The following is a 19,580-nucleotide window of genomic DNA, read 5'->3' on the forward strand; positions in this document are numbered from 1 at the left end:
AATAAGGGCACAGAATGTTATTCAGCATTCACAAAATACACAGGAATCATTAGTTTTCCTTAGTATTCATTAGCTGGGTCTAGATGCAGGAAATTCAGATGGTAGCCTGAGTAGAGATTAGCATCTGGTAATTGAAAAAAGGTAGAAAATGGAGAAAACTTTCCAAGTGGAGGCTGTTCCTAGGATACAAATTTATATTCAGGCTTTTTAGTTTTAAATGGTATTCTTGTGTTTCTTTCTGAGATCACCAAAAAGAAATGGATATAAATGAGGACAAAAGGAGACTTCTATAAATTCATTTTTAATATCACCCCTGAGATTTTCTGAAATACTAGGTATTTTTGCTAGAGCAAAGAATCAATAAAATAGTATCTTCTTGGATTTTTTCCCTGCTTAAATTCAACAATAATTTATTAAATACTTACTATGTGTCAGACACTCTGCTAGTACTCCTTGGTAATAATTTTTAAAATGTGATGAATCATAGGTGGCAACAGAAGAGAAAATTGTATGCTATCACTTAAAGAGTCAAGATTTAGTGAGTGTATAACTTATATTTACTAGAAAGCAAGGAATGTCAAGAAAACAGGTGGCAATACCAAGGGTTCAGGAGTATATAATTACTAAGGGTCAGAGTGAGCAATTGGTTTAGAATCATGATGGCAGTTGAAGGGAGGCAGTGTAGTGCAGAAATCCAATGTAGCTTGTTCAAGCACTGAGGCATTTTTAATCTAACTCTCTCCCACACACCTCTAACTACATCTCACCTTCAGGGGTAATTCTGTAATGACATTAGTTGGAGTCCCACTTAGATGTTTACTCCTAATTATTCCCAAGATTAGCAGTTGCAATTCATTTAGACAGCCAGCCTTATTGGTTTTTAGAAAGTGGGGTTTATTAAGGTAGTACATTAAGAACAGTCAGTATGAAATCTGTCCCTACCAGAAAGAATTAAAAAAAATCTATAACACACTCTCCTACAAGTACACAGAGTTCCAGAAATAAATGGGTTGAAGTGTTGAGGAAAGTATATCTTCTCATCATGCCAAATGCTGCAAGCTCTATTGTCTCATTCATGGGATGCTACAGAGATTTCCTTAAGCATGGTGAATTTGCACAAATCTACCCATCTGTCCTTGACTCTTGATAGAACACTGTTATCTATGGTTCCCAGTTAGACACAATATCCTCAAAAGACTCCTCAAAGCAATTTTTAGAAATTCTGCTATTCAGACTAAAGAAATCCCATAACCAATCAAAAGTGACCTCTTGTCAAGAATTTCACTTCATCAGATATCTTTCTGAGACTTCCTATTAAGACTAAGGTCTTTTGATTAATTGAATAAGATGTCTTCTCATCTAGTTAAGATATCAGACTAAAATGGGTTAGGTTCGTTTTGAAACCCCTCTCCTTCTTACAGGGACAGGAAAAAAAGTCAAAACTGCTAACATCATACAGATTTTTAGCAAGGGAAACTGGGGCTTAGAATGGATTTTGGTTTATATTCTTGTCATCAAGAGTTAAACCCAGGGATATAGATGATCTTCAGGTGAGGGCAGTAAAATAATTACTGAATATCTTTCTTAAAAGGTGAGCAAGAGAACATTGTACACAGACTGATACATCATGGCACAATCAAATGTAATGGACTTTTCTACCAGTAGCAACCCAGGATAATCCAGAAGAATTTAGGAGAAAGAATACTACCCACATCCAGAAAAAGAAATGTGGAACCAGAAATGGATTAGAAAAATATATGATCCACCACATAGTGCAATAAGGATATGATTAGGGTTTTGATGTTAAAGGATTGTTCTACTGCAAATATGAATAACATGGAAATAGGCTTTGAACAATGATACATGTATAACCCAGTGGAACTGCTTGTTGGCTTTGGGAGGGGAGCAAAAGGGAGGGGATCATACATCATGTAACCATGGGAAAAATATTCTTTAAAAAAAAGGTGATCAAGGCAGTTGAGGTTAGACTCTATGAGCCTATTTACTCTTAACTTTTCCCACCTAAGCTCGTAGAACAATAGTCCTAAATAGCCTCATTTTGATAGCAAAAGTGAAATGTCTCATCCTACAAAATTATTTAATAGAATAGATTCTGGATGATTCTCAGAACCAATTTGGATTAATTAGGAAGAAGAGATTTGCCTGTTATGGCTGTATAGAGAAAGCAACTCATTAGTGCTCATGACTCCTCCGTGTCAAAGTGTGATAATTAAAATGTTTTGGGAGCAAGGGAAATATATAACAATTATGACCGCTGAAATATGTTTTCTACTGTGTCTTGGTTTTATATAAATATAAGATGGTCACCAGGGAATATATTCCCAATTTATGAATATGCCCAAGCCAACTGGGTTTTATAGAGAAATTTAATTTATAATACACTGATTAATCAATAGAAAAAGAGAGAAAGTAAGAAAGGAATAAGAATGAATAAATCAGTCAGTTGGTTTTATCACTCACCCAAGATCTCTCTAGGTAAGGCTTCTCATGCCATTCTCAGGCTCTACCTTCAAGAGAGCCTCCTTTCAAGAAATGTTCCAGAGAATTCTCCTCCTGACTCCTCCTGAGTTCTCCTTCCACAGCCTCCTTCAAGACCTCTCCAGGAAGAGCCTCTCTCCTCTCAGACTCCTTCAGAGCAAAACCTCTCCTCAGTCCTCCTTCAGAGCAACCTCCTGAGTTCTCCTTCAGAGCAACCTCCTCAGAGCAAAACCTCTTCTCTCTTTCCTCAGACCCCGCTATCTTTAAGGAAACCATCCAAGTTCCCTCCCCTCAGTTCTCACATCTACCAATCACTGTCAATGTCTCCCTTATGCCAATGGTGGCTCTAGTTTAACTCAGGACCTCCCAGAGGTCTGTGGCTTTGCACATGTCTGTTGTAGGTCATATTCTCAAATAATTAAATCTTGATCTATGCTGCAGCCTTTCCTAAATCCTGTTAGACTGAGTAGGGTGGAGATTGTAAGTTCCAAGACCTGGTTCTGTCATTCCAAGTATCTCTATTGTATCAATTCTAAAAACAATCATGTCTCAAAGAACTTCCTGTTCTATGCTTAAGCATAGGTCAAAGCCCTTTCCATTGTTTAGCAAAAGGTTTCTGTCCTAAAGTAGTCTTAAGTAGGGAGGAGAAGGACCCTTCCATGCCAAGGGTTTTCACATTCCAATAGAGTTCTTACTATCAGTAGGAAATTTTTTCCAAGTATGAAATTTCCCAATGGTGAAATTTCCAACATTCATAAGTCTAAGAAATTTTAAGGTTTACAAAAGGAGGAGTCAAGTAGGGGGGTAAATAGATGAAACCACTATATCTTATTTTCCATTATGCATATACTTAGTATTATAGGCAGCTTATATCTAGAATTTTGCATTTTGTTTTTGGTTTATTTAAGAAATAGATTAACTCAACTCTGGTTTTGACTTGAGTTTAAAACTATATTGATTGATTTGAAATCCTTAGATTCTTTAACACCAATAGATAAAAAAATATTATTCTGTCATTTTTTCCTTTCGTCTTCCCTGTCCTGTTCCCTCTCTCAAGATTTTTCTTCATAAGCCAGTCCCTTAAATTGTTAAGTTCTTAAGTTCTTTTTACCTTCTTTTCATACTTTTTCTTAATGTTTCCATCTATGTAATTGGAGGTCATATACAGGAGCAATGATGATCCTTTCGTTCCCTCCATTTGTGTAGGGAGATCTCTTTGTGTAGATGTCCCCTCCAACTCTACTAATGCAGATTGGGAAATTGTAGTCTTGGAGCGTTGCCTGAAATCCTGAAGTATTAAGTGACTTGCCTCATTTTGTCAGAGATGGGACTTGCACTGAGATTTCTCTAACTATTTTGTACTGTGCTTTACTGTTTCTCCTTATCTCTGTTGTGAAAATAACTGAGGCCTAGGAGGTAGAGACCAGACCCTTCTTATGCCTCTTTTGTTGTGTGACTTCGTATAAATTATTGAATTTCCTTTTCTGTAAAAGGATTTGTTTAGATCTTTGAGATGATTTCCATCTTAAAAAAACAAAAACAAAAACCTGGTGTCCTAAATCCCATATGTGGTGGTCCTTGATCAATAAGTCCAACTCAGAAAAATAAAATTCTTCCATATTTCTATAAAAGTACTAAAAACAGTATTCATCATTTTCCTTTCATTTATGACCAAATAATTTAAAAAACCAGAACAGACTTCAGAGATCGTTTAATTCATTAACCCCCTACGTTTTAAATATTAATAATCCGAGAATCCTATAGGAATGTTATCCGATTTGTTCACAGGTAATAAGTAGATGAACTGGAATTTAGTTCTATGCCCCCAAATCCAGGTTGTACTCAATAAATGTTTGTTGAATGAATATATAACCCAAGAAATAAGATGTAGCATAGAAGAAAATTAAATCCCTGACTTTGACATTATGGATGCCCTTGTACTAAGCTTTTGCAGCCTTCAAAGTTCCCATGTGTTTCCTAAGAATCTTAATTAATGGAATATCTTCCTGAGTCTATCATATGTGACACTTGCTACTTAAAAACATATAATAATATTTTTATTAGTATTTGCCTATTAGCATAACATAGGACATTTGTCATCCTGGCAGAGGTGAATAGAATATGTTATGGTAGAAAAAGGCTAAAGAGTCTCTTATCTGAGGCAAAATTCTGAGGGTTTAAGGTCTTCTTGTCTCTGCTACATTGACTTCTTACCTATTTTGACTCCTTAGTCTGTCATGATATATGACTGCAAATATTTATTGGTTTCTGATTGCTGGCCTGATTTTCACCTACTGCTCTGTCTGAACCTCTGGCTTTCCTCTGAGGCATGCATTTTGTATCCTTGACTTGTTCTGTCTTCTCATTCCAATCCTATTTCCCTTTTCCCTAGATCTTACTTTACAGCTTTGTCTCATTAATCAACCACTACCCACAGTATGTCAGGATACTTTTCCTTCAATAATTTCCTTTTCAATAGGTGAATGGTTTATTGCTCTGTGATTTTTCATCATTTAAAAAATATCTGATGAGGAACATTACCAAAGCTACTGTCATGATTGGAAGAAGAAATTCAGTCAATCTCCAAGCATTTATTAAGTGTCTACTTTATGTCAGGTATTATGTTAAGTGCTCAGGATACAAAATAAAGGCAAAAGCCAGTCCTTGCCCTCAAGAAGTTCACAGTCTAATGAGTGAGAAAATATGTAAACGATTGAGTAAGAACAGGCTCTATAAAGGATACATAGGAAATAAGGGGTGGAAGGTATTAAGAGGGGTTGAGAAAGGTTTTCTGTAGAACTTGGCATTTTAGCTAGGACTTGAAGACTCTTTTACTAGAGATTAGATCCTGCACCAGGATGATGGAAGTATTGGAGGAAAGAAGGAGGAATATTTTAGAGATTTTTTAAAGGAAAAACTGATGGGGAGAAAGAAGGAAGTAAAAAAGGCAAAAAAACACCGTTTATTGAGCTCTTCCTGTAAGCAAAACACTGTGCTAAACATTGGAAGATACCAACAGAAAAGCAAATCAATTTTTGCTTTCCAGAAACTCATCTTCTAAAAGACAATTTTAACATATATGAGGTTTCAGCTACTAGCCAGAAAAGACCAATGATTTTTAGGGAAGAGTGACAAGACATTAGGGGTATTATAGTCTAGAGAATTGATTAAATCAGTTAGGGATTTAAAAGATCATTTATATTTAATAAAGCAACTTTACATTCATATTACATCAAATGTAATTTATGTTACATAAAGTACATTTAAAGAGGATGAAAACTATAATTCATGCATGTATATGTTTAATAAAGATTAATATTATAGTGTTTCTAAGATCTTAGTGAAGTGTTAAGTTAACAAAACTTATATAGCCATATATTATTGACATAGTATAACATTACATATGACACAATGAATATGATACAATATAATAGAATGTATTATATATCATGTCATATATTTGTAAATTATAAATTGACATTACATATAAGTATATTCATATATTAAACACAAATATATGCATATTTTATGAGTTCTTAGTGGCTTAAGGTACATCCACAGTTTTAGGGAGTGCATAATAAATGTTTTTAACAATTACTTCAATTTTCAATTTGAGTTTGTCACAAATGATATTATGTTATATTATTATATTAACTAATATAATATATATTATATTAATATATGTAAATAAATAAAATTATATTAAACAAAAGGTAAACTGAACAGAGTGCAATACTACTAATAAAGCTGCCTTAGTCAATAGACAAAGAATTGAAGATGAAACTCATATTTATAAACATAGAACAAAGAATTGAACACTGTAGGCAAATAAAATTTGCAATTGGTTATATGGTTGGCCAAATCATGGGAATGAAGGCAACATGATTGGTTACATTAAGGAAAGTGGATATATATATATACACACACACACACGTACATACACGTACACACATACATATGTGGGATCGGATCTTTGTCTTAGAAGAATATTTTATGGATTTATTGAACCCAACTGCATCAAAAGTTCATTGATATTGGATCAGGGATGTAGAATTACTAGCTCTTGGGAATGAGATAAGACAACCTTTAATTGGGCAACGATGAGCAGAGAGGAGACCAGGACAGCTTGTATGCTCTCAAGTATAACACTCAGATGTCCTAACTTCCTTAGGAGCTGAACTCATGAGGAATAACAAGATTCAAGATTCCTTGGCACAAAATGATTTGTAGGTGCTGCTGTGGTAACAGTTCCCTTAGAATTGGTGCTTTATGAAAGTATTAAGTGTCAAAACTTTAGCTTGGAGTTATTTTAAATTTAAAATGATCAAAAAAGAAAACTGAAATGTAGAATCTAGTTTGTGAAAGAAGACATTTGAACTCAAGCTTCTTCATTCAGAGACAAAGGAGGTATTGAAGTTCATTAGGCTACAGAATAAAATCAGTTACAGGTTAGAATCATATGTAAAACATAACATAAACTTAGAGAATAAAACCATTCAATGTAAAATCAGTGTATGATTTTGATAATTTTAATGATTTGGATTTACTTCATGTCTAAAGTTGTTTACAGGGTCATAGATTTAAGTGTGGAGGGAATATTAAAGGTAATCTAGTCTACTCCGCACCTCATTTTTCACATGAAGAAATTTATTAAACTTAGATATCTTAAGTGACTTTGCCCCAGTAGCAAAGTAACCTTCTGTTAAATCCACTCTGAGGAGTATGATAGAAATGATGAATAAACAAAGGAGACAGAGAAAGAGCTGTTAGAGTTGAAAAGAGAACCAAGAGAATTTGGTATCACAAAAACAAACAACCAAACAAAATAAAACAGGGAGTACAACATATTAAAGAAGGGGATACTGTAAAGATTAAAATTTAGGGGAGACAGGCAGGTAGAAATTAGTTTCTCTCTACAAGGAGTATTATATTTTTAGAGATTTATTGAAGATTAAGGATTAAAGAAAATACAGGATAAGAAAGCATGTGTCTAGGCCCAGGGGCCTAGACAATCTCGCCTACATTATGAAAAGAGACCCGTCTGCTCCAAAACGGAAGTCCAAAAGAGGCCAAGCCTATTCACAACCAGGTTTAAATACTCCATCTTGCTCTCGGCCCAGGTGAGAGTTCAATGAGATTAGAGGGCATTCTGGGGAAGTGGAGCAAGGATTTCTGGGGATTGAAGTCCTGGATTCGGGTCTATTTTTACAATATCACCAATGGATCAATTACCTAAGTTGTATTTAGTTTTTATGTTAATCTTTTAGACTCTCACACTTTAAAAAGAAAGCTTTAAATATGGGAGAGGCATAGAAATTTCTCTTTGTGTGCTTACAAAATAATAAAAGGGATAATCACTGATTAGGTAAAACTTCATATTAAATTTAATTGCAAGGATTAATGCACTATTTATATGCATATTTAGGACTCCCTACAGTTGTTTTGTCTCATGACTTTTTATAACTCTGTTATACAGAATGGGAAAAGATGTTACAGAAAGATTATCTTCTGAAAAAAAAATGAGTAGCAATATGTTATCTAAAAAACATTCCTCTTTCACACAGCACTGGAGAGCATGGAAGGATATTATTATCGAGACAGTGTTTCAGTGGAAGAATTTCAAGCCCAGATTAATGCTGCTTCATTGGAAAAAGTTAAACAGTATAACCAGAAGCTCAGGTGGGTATTAATCCAGACTTTTTTCTTATATATTATCATATTTGATGCACAAAAGGGTCATATGATTTTGAGCTCAGAGATGTGACATAGGCAGTTTAAAGGGTAGATACTATGCTTCTCAGTTTAAATTGAATTAAAATAGTATAGTATATAGCTTGAAAGTTATAAAATATTATATATGTGACCATATATATTAGGCAATAAATTTGATAATGAATGTGAAAGAGTTTTAATTCTTTATAGGAGAACTTTTTCCCTCAGTTTGGGAAAAAGTTCTCCTATAAAGAATTATGTTGAACAATCAGCAACAGCTAAGCAGACAGCTCATCTCTAAGAGACTGCCAAACTCCCAACCCATGGGCTTTTGTGGACTATCAAACTTTGTTGGAACTGGAAACAGATTAAAATGTAATTGGGAAATAAACAAAGTACAGTACAATGTAGATAATTTTACCTTTTGATGTTCTAAATCAATATACAATCTGCAGAGATTGGTTTCTAACTGATTTTGACACTTTTACATCCTAGGACATCAATGAAGCACACCAACTTGGCCATAGACATATAAAGTATACCTAGGAGTATACAATTAAAACACTTCTTCCTAGGTTACTTTCCCCATACTGGTGGCATCTCAGTAAGAATTTCACTGACAGTTTACTAATAAAAATGATGATGATGATGATGATGATGATGATGATGATGATGATGATGATGATGATGATGATGATAATGATGATGAAAGTAAGAGCCGGAACTTGCATAGCACTGTATGTGATGCAAAATACTTTACATTTTCTCCTTTAATCCTCACAGCAATTCTGGGTGAGCTGTTATTATACATATTTTACAGATGAGAAAACTGAGGCAGACAGGTTTAAGTGACTTGTCAAGGGTCAGATAACTAGTGTCTGAAGCAAGAATTGAACTTAAATCTTCCAGTTCAGAACTGCATTCTGTTTTCTTCCCCATAAGAATACAATTTCTTTGAGGGCAAAGACTGTCTTTGTCATTTTCTCTGTCTTCCATCACCCCTGGCCAACTTGGCATAGTGCTAGGCCCACAAAAAGTACTAAATAGATGCTGTTGTCTATTGACTCAACTGCATTGATTGCACTGTTGGAAAAAACATGGCAATCCACCTTTTGGAATTTTTAGTCTCTTAAATGAGATGAGAATAGAACCATTTTGAATCTGGTTATATGAAGACAAGTTTATTTATTTGTTTGTCTTTGCCATAAATTGCTCCTTCACTTTAGGAGCTGCATAGAATATTAAAAAGATCTGTAGACTTGAAATCAAAAGCTCTTAATTCATATTCTGGCTTTGCCATTTATTAGCCTTATGATCTCAAAGAAATCCCTCTTTTTTAATGACATAGTTTCCTTATCTGAAAAATGGATGTGGAAATGCGTGTATTCTATGTTGCAAGACTTTCATTGTTATTTGGTTTTCTTTGCCTCCTCATAACCACATTTGAGGTATTCTGGGCAAAAGTAATAGAGTGTTTTGCCATTTCTTTCATCAGCTCATTTTGTAGTTGAGGAAAAAAGGCAAATAGGGCTAAATGACTTGCCCTGGAACACAGGCTAAGAATCTGAGGCCACATTTGAACTCAGGTCTTTCTGACTCCAGATGTGGTACTCTATCCACCATGCCACTTAGCTGCCCAAGATTTTCATAAGAACATCAATTTGTAAATTTTTAAGTTCTCTATATGTGAGATGAAGCATAGCTTAGTGGATAAAAAGCTAACTTTGCCATCAGAAAGACTTATAGGCACAAGTCCTGCCTCTGAACCATATAACCTGTGTTATGACAGGCAAATCACTTGACCTCTCAGTTCACTAGACACGTCTATTACATTATAAGTGACAGAACAATGTCCAATTTGAATCTCTGAGAGGAGTTTCCACCCAAATGAGTGCTTCACATAACTGACAATTTTTTAAAAGTGTTACATGTAAATCCACAAGTAATGGCAGCACTATTAGCATCATTATGGGCACCATCATTTTATAAATACTTTTAATTATTTTTCAAGTAATCTTAATGGATGTTGTTTTTTGAATAGAAAATGAATTTTTAAAAATCATGTGACAATAATATGTAATACTTATTCCAGAAGGAGGAAATAATAGTGATATAAAATAGGAAGGTTAAAATCTTTTTTATTGTCCATATAAAACTCTAGTAGGCCTCCTCCTACATCATCCCTGCTGTGATATTCTCTTTTACTGTGAAGGATGAGAGAATTCCTTCAGGCAACTAATTATTCACAATTGCCTTTCTTGACCTCCTTTAATCTTTTTTTCCTCTTGGCAACTTAGTCGGAAGAAAGTAGCATCATCACTCTGGTAAGACTTACACAATCATTGCCTCATACTGCCCCATGTAGGAGTCATGCCTACTTAATCAGTTGGTAAATCTTGTCATTTTGGGGGGAGCAGACACATTTTATGCACTGGTCTCTCTCTCCATTCTCACAACCACTTGCAGGTCCTCATCGATTATCCCCTAAACTGCTGCAGGAACCTCCACCATAGCATCATTACTCTAATCCATCTTCCACATGGCTGTCAAAGTGATTTTCCTAAAGTCCATATTTAATGATGTTACTACCATCCCACTTACTGAACTCCAGAGGTTCGATGTTGACTCCAGGTTCCTCTATTCTCCTCTGCTTGACATTTAAATCTTTTCACAAATTTACCCTTTCCTACCTTCCCAGCATATATAATAATACATCATTCTCATCTATGCAGTGTTAAGTTCAGATTTGTTGGCTCCTTACTATTCCTCCCACTGTATACCATACCTCCCATGGATGGATGCACTTAGCACACTGCATACCATTCTCAATTCTGTATGGCATACCTTGTTGGAAGGAAAACCTGATTGTACTTTGTATACAAAACCAAATGCTCTAAAAAACAAAACAACACACCTTCCATCTTAGAATCTATACTATGTATTGGTTCCAAGACATAAGAGTGACAAGAGCTAGGCAGTGAAAAAGCAATATTAATTTGGAGGGGTTTAGGATGGAAAACACATAGGGATTAACATATAAGTGTTTTGATTTTATTTTTCAGAGAGGGAGAAGGAGATCTGACAGCTTAACACCTATTTTAAGCCACTATCTAATAATCCTATCTTAACTACAAAAAACTCCTAAGGGCCAGTCCAACAGAAAGTTCAGAGACCTTACATATAGTCTTTTGGCAAATAGAGGCTGAAGTCCAGATGAGTCCCAATATTGTCCCTTAGTCCACCTAAGAGTATTAAAGAACTCCTATACACTCCTGCTTCAGAGGACTGCTTGTAAGATGATCCAAAGATGTCCATAGGAGCACAGATCACCAACCACCACTTTGTCAGCTGCAAATCCCCAAGTGAGTCCAACAGTCTCCTCAATGATTTGAAACCTTTCCCTGCCAGCACTGAAGATTCTCTGCCTGTCAATCATTCTTATGAACTTGGCATTACATTGCAAAAGTAGTAGGGGTTAAGTGATTTGTCCAGGGTCACACAGCTAGCTGCTCACTAAATCCAATGCTTAAAAAAAATTAACAATCAGTAAATCCAATGTAGGTTTTCTTTTTAATTCTATGCATCTTTTGGTAGATCACATAACTAAAAATATGTGGTCTGCTTCAAATTAGAGTTTTATAAAAATCTATTTGCGCTCTCTCTCTCTCTCTCTCTCTCTCTCTCTCTCTCTCTCTCTCTCTCTCTCTCTCTCTCTCTTTTCTCAAAGGTACATAATGCCCAATTCAATCATTCCTTGTAAAGAATCTTCAGAGATGGGAAAGTGGTTATGGGGGGGGGGCGTCATTATTTATTTATTCTAAATTGTACTTCATTATACTATTCTTGACTTTTCTTTCAGTACTTTAGTATACTCCTCTGAGAATTGTATCAGTTTCAGCATTGACCTCTGTGTATGTTTGACCTGGTCCAACTATTCTTCTTATCTTACTTTTCTATAGTGACATTTTCTTCTCCTTGGGCAGCATTTTGGAAAATTGGATAATATGCAAATTAAGTTCATGACGGATATTTTATATTTTATTGTTATATTCTTTGTAAGTTCAACTTTAAATGCTCTGGGAATGATCTGGTTTACTGAGTCTCACATCAAACTTTTTTTTTAATTAAAAAAATTAAATTCTTCCTATTCACACCAAACTTTTGACAACTAGTTTCTCTCTCCCCGTTTTACTATTTCTTGGGTTGATATTGCTCATAATTTTTGCTACTTTCTTCTATAGCATTATTAAAATGAGTTCATCATGAACATGTATTGTGCCCTTGGCTCTTGTATCTTAAGTTACCAAGGGGATCAAATGTTTTCTGGCTGAGGTGGTTTGTAAGCTCTTTTAACCTGTTATTTGGTAATTGCTTTACATTGGTCAAAATTTTTTTTCAGTGTAGTAATCATCTGTATTAATGTATCTTCTCATTTTAGTGTCAGTAGATTATTAGAATAAGCCATATTGAATTCGTCTTCTCATGCCTTCTCATATATTTCTCTTTTTTCTGATTTAATTTGGATTTTGATTATTTCTACAGTATTTAAGTTAACCAACTACACATAGTCAATTCTTAAATGACTGACATCATTAAATAGTAATTTATGATTTATTAAGATAAGGTAAATGCCATTTTCATATTAGTGTTTCTCGCTTACCATGTTTAGCATGTTCCCATTCTGCTCTTTAAAAATATATTTGTGATGCATACATATATATTCAACTTTGATATATTTTATAAAACTCTTAATACTCTTTTGTTTCTTAATCCTGAGATATTTTTGATGCATGTTTTTGGTATCTTTTATGACCAATTTTGTATTTAAGGCACCAAGAAGTAATATGTTGCTTTAATTTGGCAAATCTTTGTTGAGTTACAGAGAATTAGATGCTCCACATGAGCTACAGTTACCTTCATGATATACATATTTATATAAGTGTATATATATATGTACATATATATATATATATTCTTATGCTCATGAACACTAGAAAATGAGATTACCCATGAAATGTTGTTTCTTTGGTCTTTTGGTCAAATAATGAAGCCAACTTTACTAACTCCTTTTTTTTCCCCTATCCAAAAATAATCTTTGAACCAACTTCCATTTAATGGCAGTTTCCTTCCATCTTCCATGTTTATTTAGACAAATATTGTCAATATTGATATAATTCAGCTGCACAATAGCATATCAACTTTGTGGTCATTGGATGGGGAGCTCAGATTTGAAGTTTAAGCAGTTAAATTCATTTTTATGGCACATCTAAGGCCAATATCCTTAGCACCCTCTTAACCCCTCTATTGTCACTGCTATTCGAAAGAGGTCTGTAGAGCACTAAGTACTATTTTGTATTTCAATTTTGTTTCATGGATTGCCATGTTAATGAGCTTCTTAGGTAGTAGACCCCATCCATACTCCACAAATTTTTCTGGGATGGTTGGAACTGTAATGGTTTAGGGATGGGACAAGATGGATAGGTTTGGACTAGAGTTTTGCGAAGGCCAACAAACCTAGTCCGGCAGAGCTGACTCTACAAAAAAACACTCAAACCACTCAAATAAAATGGGAAGTAGATTTAATAAAAGAATAAGGTAAAAAGTAATTGGACAACCTATAGCTAATTAGTCTAACTAATATCCCAGGATCTAATATCTCTTCACAGATATTTCTTCAGAGTTATTTTTCCCTACTCTAATCCTCCCAAACTGCCTAAATCCCCAATTCCTGACCTTGGCTAAACTAAAACTAACCCTATCCCCCTTAGCTGGTATTAAGGAAAGGATCTGTGTAAGGAGAAAGTCCTAGATCCAAAAGAACCCAGGCCTGGTCTCACAATCAGATGCTAGATGGCTCAGGATCACCAGGAACTGCAGATAAAACCAGTCCGCAAAGTAAGCAGAGTAGTAGAGCAGTTGAGCAGCTGGACTGCAAGACAGGCTAGGGAATTCAAGGTAGCATATGGTAGTATCAGCCACTAAGGAAAAGCAGCCTCTCTCTCCATGTCAAAACCAGAGAAAGGGCCCTAAACCTCAGTTAAGTGTCTCTCCCTTACTTTCCCATTCTAGAATTCTCTCCCTCTTAGTCTTATGCCTCTGCAACTTGCTCTGACCCTCTCTTCCTTATAACAGTACTTTTCTAGCTTATCTTATACTTCAAGAACCTATGATTACCTGTACACCTTGAAAGGGCAGCAATATATGATTCTGTGAAGACTCTATAAAGAGAAACTATATCAGTTATATCCTTAATACCTTCCTTTGACTATGTGATCACTAGCTTTTGATTCTACTCTCAAAAATACACTTATCATCCTGAGTTATGGACCCTGTGTGATCTCTCTCTGATTTCAGCTCTGTAAATATCTTTCTTGGGATGGAGACATATATTTCTCTTTTAATCTTGTATACACAGGTCATTCTGACCTGGCACAGTAAAAAGTTGTCTTCTTGTTTAATGTTTCTTTTTTTGTAACATAACTTTTGAAATAGTGCTTTTACTACCTTTCTTTTAAATTAGCATGGAATTTTACTTCCCCTTTGTTAATTTCCTTTTTTTTTTGGAAAATTTCATTTAATTAGATGATTTAGAATATGTTTCCATGGTTACAAGACTCATGTTCTTTCCCTTCCCTCTCTCCACCCCCTTCTGTTTCTGATGCCTGATTCCACTGGTTTTAACATGTCATTGATCAAGACCTATTTCCATATTATTAATATTTCTCTTTGTTAATTTCTTGGCCCCAATCCTTTGGGTTCTGTCTCAGGGCTTAAAATTGTCATTCTTTTCTTTTGTAACATCAAAACAAAACACACACACACACACACACATCAAACTCATTTAAGGGAGCCACTTGCCTCACTAATGACTGGCCATTTATTTGGTGACTCTGGAGTTTCAAATGTAAGCCACTCTATTCCAGGTAGGTGAGTTGAATAAAACAATTAAGAAACACCTATATTATCTCTTGCAATGTTCAGTTGTTTTCAGTTATTTTGATTCTTTGTGACTCTAGTTGGCATTTTCTTGATAAAGATACTGTAGTAGTTTGCTGTTTAATTGTCTTACCCATCTTATAGATGAGGAAACTAATGCAAACAGGGTTAAATGACCTACCCAGGGTCACATAGCTAGTGTGTGTCAAAGGTCAGATTTGAATTAAAAATATGAATCTTTCTGACTCCAGACCTGGTATTTTATCCACTGTGCCACCTAGGTGTTCTATCTATTGTAATAGGTGGAATCTTTTACCCTGACCACTAACTAGCTTAAGACATAATTTTCCAAGATTCTTTCCACAGCTGAAAAAAGGACATTTTCATGTTCTGTTACAATGCAGACTCTTTGTGGATCTCTCCCTCAAGCCCCTTGTGAACTGGACAACACTGGATCTTCTGCTTTCTGAACTGAACCATTTATTGCTATCAAGATAGGGGCTTATCTTTAGAATTTTGACTGATGGAGAGATTGAAGGCACAAAGTAGATCCTTAGATCTGTATCATATAACTGACCATGTAGATGACCAGGCCATTGTGTTGCTGATACTGAAGTAAAATTTCAATAAAGCCTAAATCATGCCTTTTTATGGAACTATAGTTTCCATTCCTAAATTGCACTCACCAGTACTCACTTTGGTTATGACTGCCATTGAAATTGAAATTCTGTTTGGGGCTTGCCAGATTAATTGGCCTTACACCCTACAGGCAGCCAGAGCAACATAGAAATAGGAGACCTGCTATTCTTGATTACCCTAGGAGTCCTTCAGTAAAGGCCTTGTGTGGGCTCAGAATAAGGTTATAAATCCTTTTTTCCATTATTCAGGTAGTAAATCTCTAGGTCTGCTGCTATGGATTACTTTTCTTCCTGTGGAGCTAGCTTGTATTCCTCCTTGACTTTGTTGTGACCATTCCAACTTTACCAGACTTTTCCTTACCCTTGCTAATCCTGGGTAGACAAGAATATGTACACCAGGAAATTCCATTTTTATCATGGTACTAAGATTCTTACCAGTACTTGGTAGCTTCACAGAACTATATATAACAAATAGGAAAGAACATGAAAACTAGCATGCAACATGAAGGAGTCGATTAATTAAGGGCTATCACCAGTTTTATCAAAAAGCAAAAGAATCAACTTGTAGGGAGTCATTCAAGGGGAAAGGAAGGGCTAATATTTCTTCTGCTGGTGGGTTACATTGAGATAGTTGGATAACTAGGGTTAGGAGATAGGAGTTAGGGTTATGCACTTGCAATAAAGTTTACCTTCTCTATAAAACGAAACTCTTAGCTAGAGATTTCTCTTGTCATGATCTATCCATTTTAATAACTAAAGAATATGTAAAAATGATTAATATTTCTTAATCTGAAGCATCAAACTGGGATACTAGGAAAAGAGATAGAGATTGCCATATTTATTGCTGCTGATGATATCAAAGTTTAAAAGAAAATAGGTCGGTTAATCCCTGAGTTAAGAGAAATCTTTAAAGGTTCTTACTTTGAAGTTAGCTTCAATGAAGACTAAAGTAGATCATATCATTCTGCTTTTGTGTATACCATCCAGAAGGGTGGGTGATTGAAAACAAATTTATCACTGTGAAAGGAGTGCTCCTATGGAGCTGGCCTGTTTTCCCCTTGACTTTGTTATAAGCTACTCAGGGTTATGTTTGTTTGTGAAGGACAAAATTATTTTAATTATTTTTTGTTTTGTTTTGAATTAATATATGATACGAAGTAGGCCACAGAAGGCCAGCCTAGCTAAGTTCAGAGAGGTTTACTACTTAAAAGTTAGTCCCCAATTGTATTTCTTTGGCCCCTACAACTTTTCAAGATTTCTAAGGCTGTGTGACACTAGTTATATATCCCTGGGAAAGTCATTTAATCTCTTTTTGCCTCAGCTTCCTCATTGTAAAATAGAGATAATAATAATATTTATCTCCTAGAGTTTGCGAGGGTCAAATGAGATAATAATTATAAAACATTTAGAATAGTGTCTGGCATATAATAAGCTCTATGTAAATTTTAGCTATCATCATCATTATTTTTATTATTGTTAAGGCAGAGATAAGTATAGATTTATGTCAGTGAGAAGTTTGCTCAAACTCATAGGAAACAACAACTACTATTTTTGAAATATTACTTATTTAAAGAACCTAATCCCTGCTGCTTAAAAAATTAACTGATGTGACCCTGATACATTGATATAAATTGTTGATCTTAGTGACCACCCAATATAGCTCTTGCATTTTACATATGAGAAAACTGAGGCAAAAACTGGGATTGAGTAATTTAGCCAGTATCACACAACTCATATCTGGGTTCTGGAATGTTACATATTTTAAGTGAGATCTATATATAAGTACATAATACCAAAACAATAACCACAAAACGAAAATAAATTGAAAACAACAAAGAAACAATTTAGTGTAGGTGACTTTGTAGATAAGGTTAGTAGAATCATCTTCCCATATGGACAGATACCATGTTATAATTGCTACTTGTCAATGATCAATTATATTCAAGTGTATATAAAAAGAACAATAATAACAATAATTATGTAATAATAATAAAGTTAAATAGTATGACAATGAATTAAAATTAATTTCAAATCCTCAAGGCAATTTTTCCTCATCTGAGTAACTGATGAAGTCTCTTTTAACTTACGAAGTTTCTATTTTCTATTTCTGTTTCTATTTATATTTCTAATTTTTGCCATATCTTTAGTTTTCAAGGATGTATTTTAATGTGGAAAAAGGAAACTCTCAAAACTTTCAAACTCTCTCAATTAAAAATCTACTTGGAATCTATTCAGAATACATATAAAAGTGTGAGAAAGATCTGAAATTTTGTTAACCAATATTTGATTTGAATTTTCATGATAGGTGATATCAATGAAAGGTAACATTAATATTTGTCTTATGGATGCAGCTGTTTAAAAAATCTTGAAAAGAAAATATTAAAGAGAAATTTTGCATTTTTGTAGTATAGCTTCTACTTTAGGAATAATTGAGCTTAGATTTCCTTTATAACTACCTACAAATTTGTCAGCCTCTGTATCTTACCTCCTCCTTAGCATTATATTTCTGTTTTCTATTATTCAGCTGAATTGCATTTACTTTTATAGCTTAAGATGCATTAGCATTTCTATTTCCCTAACATTTGCAAGGGGAAAATAAAGCAACTATCTATCCCTATTTACTTGCAAGTTGGGGCTTAGAGTTGTCAGTATTATAAAGTTAGCCTGATCTAATAGTTTGCTAATGAGATGTTAGACAACCAGGAAAAAAATAATTATGTCTTGCAAATTTTAAATTACTTCAGTATGTTTAATAGCTTAGTGGATTTTTTTAAAGTTTGTTAAAAAAAAATATGAACGGCCAAGCACTTTGAAAATAGGATTGATAATTATGTGGTAGATTCTTTAACACAATATAATTACAAGAAAAATTGCCTGTATTTATTTATTTCTAAATATTTCTAAACTTTAAACAATCCATTCAAATTATTTTTATTAATTATATTTAATATATTAATTATATTTAAGAATGCTAAATTTGGCAGCAGAGCTGAAATTCTTTCACTTTATGACCTTGAGCAGATACAATCTCTCTGGACCTCAGTTTCTTCATCTGTGGAGTGAGGAGGTTTGAAGTAGTTGGCTTCTAAAGATCCTTCCAGCTAAAAATCAATAATCCTAAGACTACACTTTTATTTGTTATGGGAACTTTACCCTAAATGTTTCAGAAAGTTAATCAGAGTACTGTCTCAGAAAAGTTTCAGATTATTATACCTTATTATTCTTTACCTTTGTTCCCCACAGAATTTGTGGTCAATAATTTATGTCTTCATTGAAATGTAGAAATGGTACAAGGCACTATACCTTTAATAACACATTTTGGAAATAATTGCATTGCTTATTTGGGCTTCTGTCCTCTGATAAATTCTGATAAAAGCTGGAGTATGTTGGTTGTATATAATTTTAGTGTATTTTAATATTGCTTTATCATTGATTTCTTTGCCCATACAACACTTTCCCCATAAGAGTGAAGTGGAATAACAGTGAAGTAAAATAAATCAATGCATTGTCCTTTTCTGACAACACATCCCTCATCCTGCACTTAGAGTATATCACCTTTCTTCTATGAAGTAGCCATCCTTTCTCATTAGTCAAATGAAGATAAAATTGGCCATTGCCAAAATTATGATGTATTTCAATGTTTTCTTCTATGTAACTATTGTAGGAATATAATTTGTTCTGATTTTTCTTTCTTTGCTTTGAATCAGCTCATAAACGTATGCCTAAGTTTCTTTAATTTTGTGTTCATTTCTTATGACTACACCATTCTGCTATAAACATTATCCAGCTACTTTG

The 19,580-nt window shown here is 34.3% G+C and overlaps 1 protein-coding gene across 1 annotated transcript in view; it reads left to right on the forward strand.

Moving 5' to 3' along the window:
- Positions 1-19,580, forward strand: part of PREX2 (phosphatidylinositol-3,4,5-trisphosphate dependent Rac exchange factor 2) — a 421,865-nt gene that overhangs the window by 304,297 nt on the left and 97,988 nt on the right. Inside the window, exon 35 of the mRNA XM_007487009.3 lies at positions 8,064-8,178. Within this exon, the coding sequence (XP_007487071.1) occupies positions 8,064-8,178 (115 nt within the window). The remainder of the gene's footprint in view (positions 1-8,063; positions 8,179-19,580) is intronic.

Source organism: Monodelphis domestica, chromosome 3, assembly GCF_027887165.1.
Source record: "Monodelphis domestica isolate mMonDom1 chromosome 3, mMonDom1.pri, whole genome shotgun sequence".
Classification (NCBI taxonomy): Eukaryota; Metazoa; Chordata; class Mammalia; order Didelphimorphia; family Didelphidae; genus Monodelphis; species Monodelphis domestica.